Source organism: Micromesistius poutassou (assembly GCF_964030765.1).
Source record: "Micromesistius poutassou genome assembly, contig: SCAFFOLD_5130, whole genome shotgun sequence".
Taxonomy (NCBI): Eukaryota; Metazoa; Chordata; class Actinopteri; order Gadiformes; family Gadidae; genus Micromesistius; species Micromesistius poutassou.
The window spans coordinates 1-17,656 of NW_028179075.1; the positions used below are offsets into that span (position 1 = coordinate 1).

Consider the following 17,656-nt stretch of genomic DNA (forward strand, 5'->3'; position numbering starts at 1 on the left):
TTTGGTCAGGAGGATTAAATGGAGGTAAAGTGAGACGCTTTGAACAGTGTTTTATGAAGGAGTCTATGCCGTCCTAACCACAGTAGACATCCATCACATTTATTATGAGGCGTTTGAAATCAATGCCATTGTTTTAGCCAACTCATTGTTTCAACGTTCACTCTTGTACAAACACTGTCACATAAATGAGGGGGGAGCGCCAGAGCAACCGCGGCCCCTACGGCCCCCGGTGACCCGCGCTCATCACTCTTAATCTTTCAGCAACACATTACGACAGAGACTAGCCGTTCATGGCACAGTATTGTCTCCAAAGGACTTTGGAGGTGTTGGCAGATGTGGAAAAAAAGCAGTTAGCATAAGTCAGGCAGGGCATGGAGAGAGCTCTGGGAGGGCATGTTTTATTTTAAAATCACATCTGGTACATTTTCAGGGCTGGTTTGGGAGGGCAGAAAATGAGACACACTGTAAAGAATTAATGTCATGGATTGTAAAAGACAGAACCGGCGCCGCACATTACACTAAACACCCAGGAAGATTACGATTTTAGCTGCGATTTATTAAAGGATTTGTCCCAACCTCAGAGCATATGTGTATCATAAATGATTTCATGAAGGCAGAAATAAAGAAATGGAAATAAAATAAAAAAGCTTGATATTGACCGATGTGCATAGTCAGCTTTAATAAATTATTCTCTAGTGCTGACAGTGTCAGAGGGAAATGGATTCACAGTATCAGTGTCAAGTTCAAAGTCATTTGTTTTATTGTATTTAACATAAAAACAACTTTATTTTTCAGGGCTGTTGTTTATAACTTACATAAATAATATATCAGGGACTTAAGAATAATTACAATGAAATTGTTTCAATTCAAATCTCCTAGGTTCTAGAAAAAAAATGGCCAGTTCATTTTAATTAAGTTTTTAGCACTTTTAAAAGTGTAGAGGCTATTGGTTTATAGGCCATTATTTCAGCAATGAAGTTTTCTTATAAGCTTGTACATTGTAAACAACAATGTTATTTCTGTACTGTGCACAATGCAATATATTATTTAAGTTCCAGAATAATTATTGGATAAATTGGATAAATATATTATATATTACCTTACCTATTATATCTAAATACACAAATAAATAACACATCAATATTTGTTGAAGATAAAGAATAGAAAGTCTGCATGGTTTCACAGAAAGAAAGAAAACAAGTAAATAAATAAATGTAGCAGAAAACAAGTTAGAAATGATAAAACTAACTAACTAAAAATATCGTATTTTCTAGACACACACCTGATAGCGGGAGCTACACACCATAATTACTATGACCAGCTCTATAGGGCCCGGTCAGGGTGAGACTAGAACCGCAACGTGATATACCTAGATAGTTCTCCGTTTTCTAAGAACGACATGGACTGTCTGTCTGGGGGAACATGCTGAACGCCGCCTCTCCCTTCACAGGATAAATCAAACAGTGACCCTGTGTGGAGGTCTCTCTGTGTGTGCACGGTACCTGGCCTGAGGTGTGGACACAACACTGGGAGCGTACCCAGGGTGTCCAGGCCACAGGGCTCACTCTGTTTCCGCAGCCTTTAGGCTTGTTTTCACGCAGGATGCAGGTTGTTTCCTCCGGGCAAAGCCCCTCTAACCCTTTGGACAGGAGCCTCTTTGAGGATACGTATGGTGTAATGATGAATATAACAATAATCATGGCGGTTTGGCTCTCAGCTGACTGTGACGGATTGTTATGACAGTGGGGACACCTTGTGATGTGACATCATTGTTACGGTGGAGTGATGTTCAGTGGGGAGAGGCTGGCCTGCAACTGTCACAACATTTACACCACGGCTCCTTCACTTACCACACTCCCAGAAACATGGCCACTCTGGACTCCAAAAAATGAAATAGCTGTCCTATAATGATACTGCGGAGCGTGTATTGCAGAAATATGAGCGAAATCCTCTCGCATGACAGTTTCTTCCGGAATGCAAATGCTTCGGTTCTGAGGCCGACCATTTTGTTTGTCCTAAGTCATCCAGTCAGACCACATGTGAGACAGGCCGCTGCTGCAGTATAATTAAGGCCCAAACCCAACACAACATCTTCTATTTCCTCTTCCCCTTCGTCAAATCTATCGGATCCCGGCCCCTGCGGGCCCCCTAAGCTATCCCGCATTACCCCTTCCACTGCTTGATAGTCGGGGCATTCTCATTATGCGCATGGCGCATTCTCGTCAAGCTAACACCAATCACGTTGATTAGCCGCGGCCGCTCGGCCTGCTGACTCAATCAGCTGTCTAAATATCACACGGCTGCCAGTGCTGTCTGAACGACCCCCGATCTGGTTTCAACATCTGGACTGGAAACCTGAGGAAGGATCCCCTGAGATGTGGCAGCAGATAAAAATAAAATAAATAACATATATATAAATAATATATACACAGACAAGAGCTAATCTTCATGCTAAACCTCCCTTTTGACTGAACTGTCGTAGTTGGATTTGAATTTGTTTCTTTAGAGAAGGATATGGCAGACTTTGCTTCCGAAGCTTGTGTTGAAGTTGTGGTTGTCTGGATGTCTGTGTTGGATCTCTGCGTTTATTCTCAGCCTCCCAATCATATCATTTTGTCAGTTGGGCTAATTTAGTTCTCACTAGCGCAAATTGAGTCATCTCGTTGAATTGCACACATTACAAGGGTGTGGTTTGTTTTTCCTTTTAAGTTCCAGCTTTTGTTGTGTGCAAAACAATAAAGTTTGACAAAACGAGACACAAAGCCTTGAATCTCATTTTGTCAAACAGACTATTTTAGAAAAGTATAAAACAAGAGAAAAAACAAAGCAGAGATAGCTTCTCACTGGGAGCCACATTTTCTGAAAGGGGTTTTGCAACAATACAGCTTAGTGGTGCCTTTATTGGCATGCTTGTAAATGCCAAGTAAGTCACTTCTAACCACAATCAATTAAAATAACAAACAACATGTATTTCACCTAAAAATGTATAAAAATAATAATTTTCCTGTACGGATTAGGCAATTATTATTTTTTAAATGTTATTTTAGACGGGCCCTGTTCTGAACCGAGCGTGACCTGTCCTCTCCCGACGCATGAATTGAAGTTCTCTCATTACACTCGTCTGTTTTTGTGGACAGATGAAAGTCATGGCGAGGACCTAATTGCTGCGGTGCGGTGGCCCTCGTAAAAGAAAAAAAAAAACCTGCCCCTCCTTTTCTAAACTCCCAACAACCCACTGGTCTGGGGCAGCTGTTCCTGTTATTCTTTTCTTCTTCTTCTTCTGCTTCTTCTTACACAATGTCTGTGTTTACCAGGGAAAAGCCAAGTAAAAGCCCTCCGAGCCCCCGCCCCAATCAGCTCCTCTCCCCCTCTCTGTCCTGGCCCGACACGTACGAAGGCGCCGGTCAAGCAACGATCAGCTCCAGTTCTGGGCTTCTCCTGTAAATCACATGTGGGAATTTCTCTGCATGTGTATTCCTATACACTTCATGTTTCAACTACGTATTACAGTATAGGATTCAAGTAACAGTTCAACTTTACAGCTTTGTAGATAACTTCAGATGGCTGGAGACTAAAAGGGACATACTCGTCAAGAAAGAGGAGGAGGGCAATATAACTAACAAATACATAAAAGTACAATGACTTCGGTCCTCAAAGTGCTTTTTGTTGTGGGTAATTCTTGTCGTTTAAGGGAGGGCGGTCGGGTTTTCTTGTGCTGTCTGTGTTGGCGCGGTCTGGGGTCTGGTGGGGCTTGTGAGTCTGGCGCTGAGCTCCTAGCGCTATTTACAGTTTAGTTTGACACAGGCCTGCTGGATTAACACACGCTACAGAACAGCACCGCATGTGAATTAGCATGCAATCAAGGCCCGCTTTCAAGTGCGTCTCTGTGCAGCCACGGCTTGTCCGACAGGGGGAAATAAAAACAACCACAGAGCAAGCCTCCTCACAATAGGAAAGTTTAGACAACCGAATAAAATATGTGCACTTTCTCTCTCTGTGAGGTTGTGGAAAAACCTGGAATAAAAGAATAGGGTATGACAAAAGAAAAGCGTATGTTTCATTTTTGCATGTTATCCATTGTCGTATAAGGGAACAAAGAACCATTTAACCATCTCAAATCGATAAGTTTGGGAGACTTTATTCAGCACTCTTGTCTATTGGGCCTTCTTTGGCATATAATCTATGGCTTAGCCAGTCTGTTTCATGTTGTTTGTAATCGTTTTCAGTGGCTTTCATTTATTTTTGGATGCTGTTCTTTTGCCTTTTTCTGATTTCATTCTGAAGCTAACTTGAGACCTTCCATAGACAGACAAAAAATAGAGTTGGCCACTTAGTTATAATTAAGAAATGCAAATAACTTGCAAATAACTTGTTCAAACGAAAGTTATAACAACAAGTTAAAACAAGTGCATAAGTAACTGAACACAGAGTGTAGTATATGTTAAACATGGCCATTCTGTTCCATGTATCAGGCTGTGGAGTGTACAGCAGCCACCCCTTCACACCTGAAAGAAATTACCTCAATATTGCAAATGACCAACGCCAGTCTATTGCGAGAGCACAGCTGCACTCAAACACACATGTGCTTCTGTCTGGAGCCGCTCCTGAGGGACGCCCACCAGCTTCAGGTGTTCATAAACAATGGCCAACAGTAAAATATGATTGGCAGTTTATTTTAATTTCCTTATGCCTTTGTTTTTATTTTTTCTTTATCTCCTTGACTGATTTGCACCTGCCCTCACACAGGCCTTACTTCTAAACCCACTTTTTTTTATATATAAGTCTCTACTCTATTGCATATAAATCTGCTCTGACTGACCGAGCCGGGGATGTGTGTGTGGGTGTTTTATTCCAGAGTCTCAAGACGGGAACTACAAGTCAGATGTGAGCAGTAAACCCAGGAAGGAGCGGACGGCATTCACCAAGGAGCAGATTCGCGAGCTGGAGGCCGAGTTCGCCCACCACAACTACCTGACCCGGCTGAGGAGATACGAGATCGCTGTGAACCTCGACCTCACCGAGAGACAGGTACTTACATCTGTCTGTCTGTCCGTCTGAAACGGACACTGTCTACCTATATTCACAATGAAACCATCATGGGGACGTGGATCAAATTTGGCCTTGAGCAAATAAATTGGAACAATTAATTACAGTTTTATATATATATATATATATATACATATACATATATACATATATATATATATATATATATATATATATATATACTGTATATACTCCCCGCCCCCCCAGCCACACATCTGTTAATCTGTCAGATGCTTTTATCCAAATCTCTCTCAACGACGCCTACAGGTAGACTGGAACCAAAGCGGGGTTCGAACCCTGAACCCTTTGGCAGGGAGTCCCAACAACCTAACCACTAGACTATTCTGCCCCCCCCCCCCCCCCCCCCCCAGGGCGGTCCAGCACTCGAAACGCTGGTGTTGTGAAACTTAAAGCAGCTTTGAGACGTTTTCGAGAAGACGGTTCTCAGCGCTACTGTGTTTTCGTAACTTTTGTGCGTGAGCGATTGTTCCCCAGCTGTGTGCGAAGGCGGAGGGGGCAGGGGGAGGAGGGGCAGGGGGGGGGGGGTGGACTGGGTGGGTGGACTATCCTATTCCAGATGTTTGGGTCGATTCTTCCAGGCGGCCCACAGTCGAGGCAGGGGGAGAGGGGTTGGGGGGGGGGGGAATATTTAGAGGAAGTTCTGGCAACACACTTCCTCCCTCTCTTGCTCAACTCCTCCTTAACAGCAGTATTGGTGTCTGGAAGCCCAGCCAGGGACTGTACTAAAGCTGGCACGTCAAGCAAATAACAGGAGGTAAGCAGGGGAGGAAGGAAGTGACACCCAGTTTGTTGTTCTCCTGACAAACTTCATGTGGGGAAACCTCACGTCATAGTCCCCGCCCGGCCATTGATCATTGTTAATCATGATTAAAGAGTCACCTTTGCGCTGGAACACGAGGCTACAATGTAATGTTTACATGTTTATGAAGGAACTCCCACAGCTTGTCCAAACTAATGATTCGTATATCTTGCTGTTAGCCACCCAGATCAACCAATGGTGTCCCTTAGAGGCCATTTCTCAGTTCAATCCTTTGGTTTGAAAGAGATTGCACAGTGTTGTTTATCCTCCAACTGCGTTCAATAGTTAAGGGCTACATACAGGATATGTAGATCCAAAGGTATCAAATAGACTTCTGAAGCTAAGTGAACCAATGTCTATATCAAACAGTGGCTGGTACATTATAGTATGTACTCACGACTCAGTTGTTAGTGGGGGAGGAGGCTCAAACTTATTTGGAAGTCCAAGCGGGTTAATAGCAGCAGATGAATGACGATTTAAGCGTGTTTGTGTACAAGTGTGATGCAAGCAAATGGGATAATAAACTTCCACCTAGAAACAAGCAAACGAAAAGTCAAACCACAATTGTTTAGATGCATCCAACTAAATGAAAATAAGGCATACGATTACGGCTTGCATAATGTTCTAAGGAAAATATGTAAACGCTCAAAGTAATGATACAAACGCTTCAGAACTGTAACTGCGCGGCGTCTCTTGCCAGCTCCAGCCTCATTCCAAAACAACCTACCAAAGAAAACAGCCCAATGTAGGCCACAGCCATCTAAATATCCCTGAATCCTCACCATTGGACGAATATCAACAAGTACCAACAAGGGGGGAAATGGGACAGAACACTATGTCTAAATGGATATGGTAAAGTCTGGAAAAAAAATATTATGGTAATAATCACCTTTTTGTATGATAAATAAACTCATACTCAGATTTAATGTGCAAATCAAATTAATATTCAATAGATTTTATCAGGATCTCCTGATGAGGATGCAAGTTTAATTCCCTTTCTTAACACCAATTGTTGAAAATGTCATGCATTGACAGAAGGCCCAATGTCTTTGTACTTTGTCACTGAGCAAGCGACATGTCATAGCAGCCTGTAAATGGCCAAAGAGCAGGGCCTGAAGGTGTGTTTTATGATCTCTTCTTTACATAATTGTATTGACTAAGCAATCAATATCAAACACAATGGTAGTTACATTTTAAACAGATCACCAATCTGGATCAGATGGTGAATTTGGACTAGAAAGATCAAGGAAGCATTGTAAGAGCCGGGTTTTGTATTGAGTGTTTGTAAGTGAAAGAAATAGTTGTTTCACTGTCTTTTCTTGGTATGTTGCTGCCTCCAGCAACAACGTATTTTGTTATTTTCTCCTCCCTTTCAATTAGCCCTTTCTAAGGGCTCAGGCCAGGCATGAAGATGCTCTGTGTTTGCAGGCCTATAAAGTTCCCAGAAGTGTAACGATGATAAGAGAGATAAGATATATAAATAAACATGAGCGCACTTTCTTAGAACACCTTCGTCAAGCCTTGGAGGGTGCTGTGGTGGGTGGAGAGGGAGAGGGGCTTCAGCTGTCCCTGATCGTCGTTGAAACCTACAGTAATGTAGGAAAAATGTTGAGAGTGGTGGCGTGGGCTGACTGTCATGGTGACGCGCGGTTGGGGGGAGTTGTGTATCTAGGTGGGAGGGAAGGTCCGACCAGTGCACACTGAATTCGACTCGCTGTGAGAGCAGGCACTCTTCTGGATGATCAAATCCAGTACCATGGCCTAAAGTGCAAGGGTTACACGACACAGTGAAGTCAGGCAGTGTGTAATGAGCCAAGGAAAACACCCGGCTAATCAAATTGTGGTCACTTCCACCCCCTGTCTGGAGCTCCCTGAAAAGCCCTCACAGCGAGCAGAGAAACTGACGTGACACTTTATGGGGGAAACATTTTGGACGTATAGGACAAACATTTGTGCTGTCAACCGACTTCCTGACCATGTGACCCAGGGGGGCCCCCCTTCGGAATGACGACGCCCCAAAAATAAACTCGCCCAACAGTTAAGGAGTGAGCGAGTACCTAACCCCCCCCCCTCCTTCCTCCCAAGCCCAGTGCCGACACTTGGGAGAGATTTGGCTCCTGACCGTGTAAACTGTTTTAGGCAACAGCTTAATCATCAGTCTGGGCAATGTAAATATGGCCCAAAGTTGCAGAGTCAGGGAAAAATGTGGTAGACGCCAGGCAGCAGATGGGACCGTACATCATCACGTAATTGCCATGGTAATAAATGCCAAAAATTTGTTGGAAGTAATGAGTGAGCGAATGCTAGGCCCGTCGCTTTCTCTGCCCAGTATTTCTGCTGGACTATTTTTCCAAAATACTCAACTGTCAAAATGTGTGGTTTGCTCTCGCCTCAAAAGCCGAAACCAAAAAGCAGTGTGTCTGATGCCTCTGACTGTGTGACCCCTGTAGGTGAAGGTCTGGTTCCAGAACAGGAGGATGAAGTGGAAGCGGGTGAAAGGAGGCCAGCAGGGGGCGCTGGCCCGGGAGAAAGAACTGGTCAATGTGAAAAAGGGCACTCTGCTGCCCTCGGAGTTCTCTGGCATCGCGGCCCTCCACCACTCCACGGACTCCTTAGCCAATGAGGAGGACAGTCACGACAGTGACCAGAGTTCTGAGCATGCTCACTTGTGATGGTCAGAAAGAAATAGGCCGCGCCTCCGGATAGAGGCCCCGCCCTCCTTGCCTCAGGACTGTCCTGAAAAGGACTGCTGTTTGCTGATTTGCCATCGTCATAAAGAGTACAGCGATGCAAAATAAATGTACAATATGTACAAAGGGATAATAATGTGTTTTTACTTATTTCAATGGTGCAGTGAACATTCAACTGCTCCTAAGTGCTAGTTTGTAGCTGGTTTATAGCTTCAACACAGTTCTTTGACAAATGCTAAGCAAATACTCAATGACAAACACCAAAGCAATATTGATATTTTAAATATTAAAATGCTTTTATATTGTTGAAAACCAAATGGAGTGAAAATAGTTCTTAATGATAACTGTCTGTGTGTGTATTACGCTGGGAGGATAGATAGGCTGTGGCTATTTGATTGCGCTGTTAAACGTTGCCTCATTTGGTTTCTATTGTATGTAATGTAACTAAACCTTAATTGACTAACTAATTAAACCCAGTGCCAGGAGATCAAATTTGTAAAAAAAAAAAAAAAAAAGAATTGGCCTACATTGGGTATGTAACAAGTTTTTCTTTGCTAACATTATTCAACTCATCAAGTAATAATCCCTGACAGTCATTTTGGCATGGAGATACTGCAAATAAGAGCAAATAAATGGGAACCAGCGTTTAAATACTTAATTATAGCCTTTACATATTTATTTGAATATACTTTCACCATACTTCCCCCCTAGCCACACATCTGTCCATCTGTCAATCCAGCTGTCTCCATGGGAATCCAGCCCTAAATGTATGCATGTGCCGCGAATGAATTAAACATTACTGACTCGACTGAAGAAAGCGCACGATGGGGTGCGTGCTCAATTCACCTCCTTCCCTCTGGGCAGGGTCAGGGCTTCTGCCAAGACTCCGCCAGAGAACCCACAAAGCATCATATTATGTTACAAATTTGAAGTTGAAAATAATTTTGCGGCTCGGTATCCAGTTTCACCACGCAGTGATTATGCATTCAAATTTGTAGGAGACCCCCCCCTCCCCCCCACCCCGAAAGGTGCTCACATTAGTCCACTTAAATCTCTTATGTCCTCATATGTGTCTGTATCGGTTAAACAGCAGTCACAGGTAGATAGACATTTAGAAAACTGTTTTGTACAGTGTTAACTTATATTTACACTGCACACACATTTACACTGTTATTGTTGTACTGCATCGTGTTCGCCAGACTTACGAACTATTATCTCGCGAGAGAAAAGGAGAAAGGTGTGATTGTCCGTCGTGATGACAGCTCTAGAACTTCCCCCTAATACCAGCAAGTTAAGTGTCTTGGCTCCTGAATTGTCACTCGTCTGTTATGCAGTCGTTATTTTAGGATCGCTTTACTGTGCGTCTTAATTTAGCACCCGTTTTGACTGCACTGCTGCAGTGAAACGACAACTGGCTAAGACCCTGTGATTCCCTTGAATCGTTTTTTAGTTCACCTGGCCTTTGCTGGACCCAAAGTGCAAGAAAAGGCGCTGGGGCTATGGACGAGATGAGGGACATCTCCCTGGCGGGGCTCCGTTCTATGTTTTACATGGTCACACCTAACGAGTCATCTTTCCAACATGTCGAGGAGGTCCCGAAGTACACGAGCCAGGTGGGTAGACCCCCGCCCACCACAACACAGCACAGCAGCGGCGGCGCAATCTGGGCTCTGCAGGTCTGTGTGCTCAGCAAATTAGCACGGGGCGGACTACAGGTAGACCCCAGGGTCCCGACGTCTCACGCGGCGGACTACAGGTAGACCCCAGGGTCCCCACGTCTGACGGGGCGGACCACAGGTACATTGGAAGCTGGCTGGTAAGAGGCCTATCAACAGCAAAACATGCTGTAGGCCTACGTAGATACCGAGTAGTATAAATCCACCTGTAGGGCTGCGGCCGGACAGGAGCCTTCCTGACCCCGAAGTGTCTCTGGGGCAGCCGTGATAGGAGCTGGTCCAATTCTCTTCATGCTAAGGAAAGGTGCTTCAACGCATCCTTTGTTACGTGCTGTATGCTTGATGTTGATTGTAAAATAATGAATTAATAAAATAAAATTGGAATATCTAGAATTGCTTAGGCACTCTCTGATGGCCTAGAGGGACCTGACGGTTCCCCTCTGAAAAATTATAATTAATTATAGTATATCATATTTAAAAAAATTAGGAAATAATTACAGAGGTCCTGACCTCGGTGACTATTTCATAGCTGGCTATGGCCATGGCCCATGCCATGGTTACACTGGACCATCCATCACGAGGACAGGGGATAATGCTGTCCCACAATACGGTTAAGGTTACTGCTGTCACGACTACCACCTTGCGTCAGTAACTTTTAAAACGATTCTGAAGCACAATTCTTCTATTCACGAAAAAAAAAAAAAATGTTGTCACAGCAGCATACTTGTTAGGATCTATGTCAATCCATATGAGTGCAGACAGGAGCGTGAACGACCATGGTCAATGTGACAACCGTTTTGTTTCCCCTTTGTGACTGGTAGTCTATATCCTTTTTAAATTTCAAATCCAACTAATAAAGTAAACATTTTCACCTAGTTTCCAATGTTTATTTAGCCTGCGTGAAACAGCGCTTTTCGGACACACAGGCCCAAAGTATCTAAGCGGCGCTTTAAGTGTTTGTCCCTGGGACGTTGCAGTTTTATCACGTCAGGCGAGCTCTGTGTGTGGTGGGGGGTTATACACATCTTTCCTTGACCTCATGACCTTTTCCATCAATGTCAAGGAAAATATGTGCAGAAAGGACACTGTATGTCTTTTTTTTTATATATCGGACCTCAATATGATGCTAACATTATATCCAACCTCACCATTGACTTGTTGTTGGGCGGGGTTTCTCTTTCCAAAAAGGTTTTACTGAACTCAGTTAAGCGAGTCTGTACATTCACCATGGTTGTCATCTGTTCAATGATTTGTATACAATGATAACATTTTCTCTGACAGCGTGATAAAGTGCATTGTGAGGGCGCATATTTTCAGCTTACATCACTCATCCGTGACCCTATAAAAACGTTTTGGAAAAACACAGGACATCTGGTCAACAAATGCCATTTATTTAACGTGAAGTCCTGGTCCAGAAGAAAGGCCACTACTAGGCCTCGGTGCCACTAGAAACTGTCCGCAGCAAGCTCCAAGTAGGCATGAACTCATGGGTTCATGTTTTTTTTTATATTGTAGACCATATATTATATGACCCAGTAGGCCTACGTAACAGATTGTACTGACCTTTTGTGTTCTGTGAGTCATTGGGTTGTATATACAATTGAAACAAAATATAAGGCATGTTAACAATTGTATTAGGTTAACCAAGCAAAAACCAAAGTAGCAGGCCAAGAAAGTAAATCCATTTGTTTTAAACAAGGACACAGACACATACAGATGGGATTCAAATTGAACTAAAACACTTTCAAAGATTAAAAAAAAGGGATCAACTCTATCAACAAAAGTCAAAACCTTTCTCTTAATAAAAAACTAACTAAAAACTCAAGGGTGTGGGTTTGGGGAACTAAAAGTATCCAGGAGACAGGATAGGAGCAGAGGGCAGGTCTGAGGCCTGCGCTCAGCATGATAATGTCTCCCTCTGAGGCTTGAGGAGGGAGAGAGACAGCCTGCGCTCAGCACTCGTTTGTTAGCTGCGCCTTCCACCGCTGTGGCCAGATGTTGGGGCTTTGCGTGTGATCGTGGATCCCTTGTGGCGGTCTGCCTCTGCTTGTATATTCACTCCCAAGACACACGCACACACAAAAACACACGCGCACACACACCCACACACACATACATCCGCACACATATAGCAGAACACCTGCATGCAACCATATGTGCACTGCATGTCCACATGCAGCAGCCAACAGCTTGATATGTGCATGCACATAAAGCGGGTGTACACACACACACACATCTGCACTCATTGATTGGTATAAACTGACGCGGACAAACGCACACCCTTTCTCCCTCTCTCTCTACACACCTGCAGACATGTAGTCCATAAACCGTAGGGGGTCGTGGGAGGGTCTGAGACACAGGGTCTCCGTCATCGGAGAACCAGTCAGGCAGGTCCAACACTCGGGCGGGTCAACACAATGACCTGGGCTTGCTAAGCCCATTCCTGGCTAATGGCTTCCATGCATACCCAAACAACCTCTGTGTCTTAGTATATAGAGGCCTGTGGTAATATATAGAGGCCTGTCGCAGGATCCTTAAGTCTGTGGTTACTTGATGCGAGGAGAAGACAAAAATATGTAATGAGATGAAGGAGACCAAACGGCTCTTTTCTTTTAGATTGATTAAAATATTTGGTTGTTCAATGTTTAATTTGAATGATAGAGAGGCCCCTAGGCGGAGCGACCAAATGTAACTTTTTGTGCTTCAGTGGCAAGTCCAGCCGGTATATTAGGTGAGACAGCTGCCCTCAGGCTGTCACTGGATTGGATGTCATGGCTGTCAAGTTAAAGTGTTGGTTCCTCCAGTGCTATTATGGTGCAGGTACATGAAAGTAGGAAGAACAGACAAGTTAGACAGAAACTCTCCTCTAGTCTTCCCTGCACAGCAATGGGTGGTGCAGAGGAGGGCAGCCTTGCTATTTTAGCAGAATATCCTCAGTTCACGTTCCAAACACAATGTTCGGCAACAGCACTCCTTAAAATGTTATGTTACGTTATATCTGTTTTTCTAACTACATGAAGTCATAATTCAAGTGTGTGTGTGTGTGTGTGTGTGTGTGTGTGTGTGTGTGTGTGTGTGTGTGTGTGTGTGTGTGTGTGTGTGTGTGTGTGTGTGTGTGTGTGTGTGTGTGTGTGTGTGTGTGTGTGTGTCCAGGCCTCACCGTTCTTCATCTCCCTGATATTGCTGGAGCTGGTGGTGGGATGGATTAAGATGGGAAAGCCCATCGCCTCCATCAGCGACGGCATCACGTCTATATTCGCCGGAATAATCTCCCGGCTGCCATCGTGAGTCCACTACACACCACAGACCACAGAAGCTAGGAGAAGCTAGATTTTACAGCTTTATCGTCATACTTTTACAGTGAATAAACATAAGCCTATATAAATAAGCTTTAAGAAGCATATCTAAATGTAGGGGGAGAATCTTTCAACCCAATATAAGAAAAGCAAGAAGTGAAAAGGCAGAGGTTTATAGATGCAAGGTTTCATTGCAATAATTGGTAACAATATAGTACATATTACATGTATATTGATTTATTTGTATTGATCTTGAAACAAATGTAAATGGTAGACAGGTGAGTGGTAACGGGTGATGATCCAATGTGCAGCTCGGGAGAAGATACATTTAAATAAAATGTATCCACTCTTCATCCCTGGTGCACAGTTTCACAACAGTTTCATAACTGTTTATGAGGCTCCAGGTGATAACCTGAGGTTACAGGGGCACAGTTGCCCAGGTGAAGGTTCACAGGAAGGTTCTCTTGTGGAATTGCAAACTCGTGTCCAGCAAGATAAGATAACATCTAAAGCTAAAAACAACATCCAGTTTGGCCCGTGAGGTTGCAGATTACAACCGATCTGTAACCTGCCGTCTCACCGCAGGACGCCACCAGATCCTACAGACTGCACCTTTTGAAGAAGGAAAACAGGGTGTTCGACAAATGTATTAGAAGCAGAGATTGGTCAATTACTTTACAATAAAGGTGAAAATACAGTGTTGAATGTCATGTTTCAGGTTGTTCATGAGGGGTATGGAGCTGACGAGCTACATGTTTGTGTGGAAGCACTTCCACCTGGTGGCGCTGCCCTGGGACTCTCCCTGGACCTGGTGGCTGGCCTTCCTGGCCGTAGACTTCGGCTACTACTGGGTCCACCGCTCCTCCCACGGTACCATACCCACACTTTTAATTTTCAGAATCACAAGCAAAAGCACTCTTCCCGGTCATTGTTCTGCAGCCATCTGCGCATGTGCATTACATTATTCCACGGTGAAGCATTAAACAAAGTCTGCTCTCTCACACATTAACCTGTTATGCAATCGCCTTTCGCATGCAGCAAGCTACCACTGGCGTATTCTAGCTGAAACCCACCTGAGCCACCTACTGTTCATACTAATAAGGTGTACAACTTGGTGCATGTTTGAGCCTGTAGCTGTTTTCATATGACAAATTAATTGTATCAAATATTGAATATTATATTAATACCATCCTATTGTGCTTGAAAGGGGTACCTGGCAGCAAATTTTTTTTAATGTTTATATATATATATATATATATACAGTATACACTTGAACCGCGATATAACCCAGTTCAACAATTCCGCAAATTTGGATATAACGCGGGCCGTTGTGGACACAGATTTTCCGGTATGTGAATTTTAGAGTGGTGATCTCTCCACAAAATTGCCTATAAAACGCGCAAGTGAGGATCAAAAGATGATGGCAGAGCATATACGAGCAGCAGAGTGGAAACTGGACCAACACACTCAAGCTGACGCCATACAGTGGATCATGGCGAGCGTGGACGGCCGACCTTCGGGGTTCTGTCAGAGGAGAAGCCTCCGCAACACAAGTAGAGGAAGGAGAGGATGATTTTGTCTTCCTTTCTTTAATAACATTTAAAGACGGGCAGTTGGAATGGGGTTTTAACAGGATCCTGGGAATAACGCGGTCATCGTTATTTTCAAATGTTCTATGTTAACAGTGGCTCAAAAATTTGCCATAGGAACTGTCCAGTGTTGTAATAATGTCACTAAAACGTCAAAGTTTTGGCTATATATATAAGAATTGGAAGTGCATAAGAGGATTGGACTTTGGGCTAATTTCCCTGTTGTTGTCGATTCAACATTTTAGAAAGTTTCCCAAACTGTAACTGACAGGCTGTACGTATGGACAAACACACACATGAACACAATCTCCTCTCATTTCCCTCCTTGTCTGTCACTGAGGATTCGGACACGGCCAAGCCAGCAATTTGTTCTACATTTGTTCAACAAAGAGCTCCAGGAAATATCTTTTTACACAACCCCTGCTTATACCGTTGATCGAATACTAAGATATCGTCTATAAAAATCCCTCCCATAAGTGGCAGTTAACGTACAGAGAATCCCTGAACGCTTCGTGTTCCACCGTCGTAAGGCTAAATCAACCACGAGTACAAAGAGCGCGTGACGAATGACGCTGGGACCTTGGGGGACGCTTGTCCCCCTCGCAGGGAGGAGGACCTGTGAGGAGAGCGCACACATCATATTTTTCTGCAGGAAGCAATTATTCCTGAGTTACATCCAGCTGCTTTGGTACTGTGCAGATGTTGAGCTGTGTCCCCAGAGTTCTGGGGGGGAGGGGGGAGGGGGGGGCGATGGGGGTCCCAGTCCCGGGGTCTGTCAGATCCATGGCCTGTAAATACTGATAGGTCTTCTTTAAGCTTCTCTTACTACCTATACCTCTCCTCCCTCCCCGACAAAAGATAAATGGATGTAACAAAAGGCCGGGTCGGATGGGAATAAGACAACGCTGTCTCAGCTCCAGCTCGATTTGTTTTTAAGCACTCTGGGCTGAATCCCCGCTTCTTTTTCTTTGAATCACTGTTGATTTGTTGATGTGCGAGGCAGAGGCCGGCAAGACACTGATACTTCACCAGGGAGGAGGGGCTGAAGGGTATTTATTTGCCTGCTTATGGAGCGATGCTCGTTTGTGTCTTTGCCTTCATTTGACTTCACACATACCGTCCAAATGGTTTTGGTCCAATGCCCGCTGTGCTCTGTGTTGATACTTGAATCTGGATAAACAGAGGCTGTTTTAGTATGGTCCAGAGCCAACCGTCGTACTTTGTGACGGAAAATTACCCTGCATACCTCGGCTCAAAGATTGCCTTTCCTCGAAGGCAATAAAGCACATTAAGAAACGTCCAGACTTTGTCATTATCCTGAACGATGTGCTGTTTAAGCAGCGCTTAATGACCTGTCAAACCCTAATGCGCTCGATGGGGCTGCTCGGCTGTGTTGGGACTGAATTGGTTAAATACAAAAGCCCAACTGCCATCGGATTCTGTTGAATCGCATTATGTCCGATCCAAAGTAAATGATACATGCCTCAAAGCAAGCGGCTGGCATTTGTTCTACAAGCGTCCAACATGTCGTGGCATTTTCATATATCTGCGCTTTTTCGCCTAGACGGTCTCAATTTTATTTTTGAACCACCGTGGCGTTCTGAAATGCGTTTGAAATCCATTCTAAAAAATCATTTTTTTCCACCTCCTCCATTGCCCTGCCGCTTGCACGGCAGCCTAGTTATTATGGAACATTGTGGGGTTCCAGATAATGGTTTGGTGCCGGGAGGCCGCAAGGAGCTCGCTGTGGATGTAAGCTTTTCCTCCCGTGTTACCAAAGGAAAGCCGCCCGCTGACCACAGCCCTCGGGCCAGGCACGGTCCTGCGCTGCTCACCAGACGCTCCCCGGCGCTGGGGTGAGGTCATCTCGGTTTACCAGGAACCTGAACTCACACGAGAAGCGGGGCTCGGGCCAAGTCGTCTGGGGTCGTCCCTGTCCCGTCTGAGACGTGCTCCGCTTCTGGAGCGGGCAGACGGTGGCGGTGGTGGAGCTCCCGGTGGAATTTTAGTGATAAAATATATTCTGTCATGTAATGATACGATTCTTGCCTGATTTGCTTGCAGGGACTCCTCCTTGTTGAACAGGGTCCATGCCTTTGCGCACATATTTCTCAAAATATATATCTTCTTTACAGTTTGGTCAATTGGGGCCTGAATAGATCACTGAAATGATACTTTCTATGATTCCAGTGTGCTCTAAAAAATCAGAGCTATAAATCTGCACAATGCATATTAAAAAAGGGAACATTTTGTTCAATAGAAGGCAGTAAAAGAGGCCAAAAGTGTCACCCTCTGTTGGGAAATAGGAGAGCCTCTATAAGCTGGACTGTAAAATATCATTTTCAATCTGAACCCCTTTATGACTTTATTCCTCCAAAGCGCTGCTTCCCGTGTGTTCTACTTGAAAGGACTTCTCCTCTTAATTGTGTGGAAAGTGGTTTGAAAAACTGCCATTTGTCTCTGCTGATGCCATCTTTATTGAGAAGACATCACTATTCTGGGCAGCCCCAGGCTTTTTATATATATTTATATATATATA

General features: G+C 44.2%; 1 protein-coding gene and 1 pseudogene across 2 annotated transcripts; both read left to right on the top strand.

Annotated features, from left to right (window-relative positions):
• Positions 1–3,297: 3,297 nt before the first annotated feature.
• LOC311373144 (homeobox protein MOX-2 pseudogene) lies at positions 3,298–9,153 on the top strand (annotated as a pseudogene). The gene is made up of 3 exons (XR_014684259.1): positions 3,298–3,403; positions 4,856–5,028; positions 8,317–9,153. The product of XR_014684259.1 is annotated as a homeobox protein MOX-2 pseudogene (transcript).
• Positions 9,154–10,055: 902 nt separating this feature from the next.
• Positions 10,056–16,973, top strand: LOC311373145 (alkylglycerol monooxygenase-like; the record flags this gene model as incomplete). The annotated part of the gene is made up of 4 exons (XM_084489983.1): positions 10,056–10,232; positions 13,386–13,516; positions 14,247–14,398; positions 16,898–16,973. Coding segments are annotated over 4 exons (536 nt in total), but the record flags the coding sequence as incomplete, so codon positions are not given.
• Between the last annotated feature and the right edge of the window lie 683 nt (positions 16,974–17,656).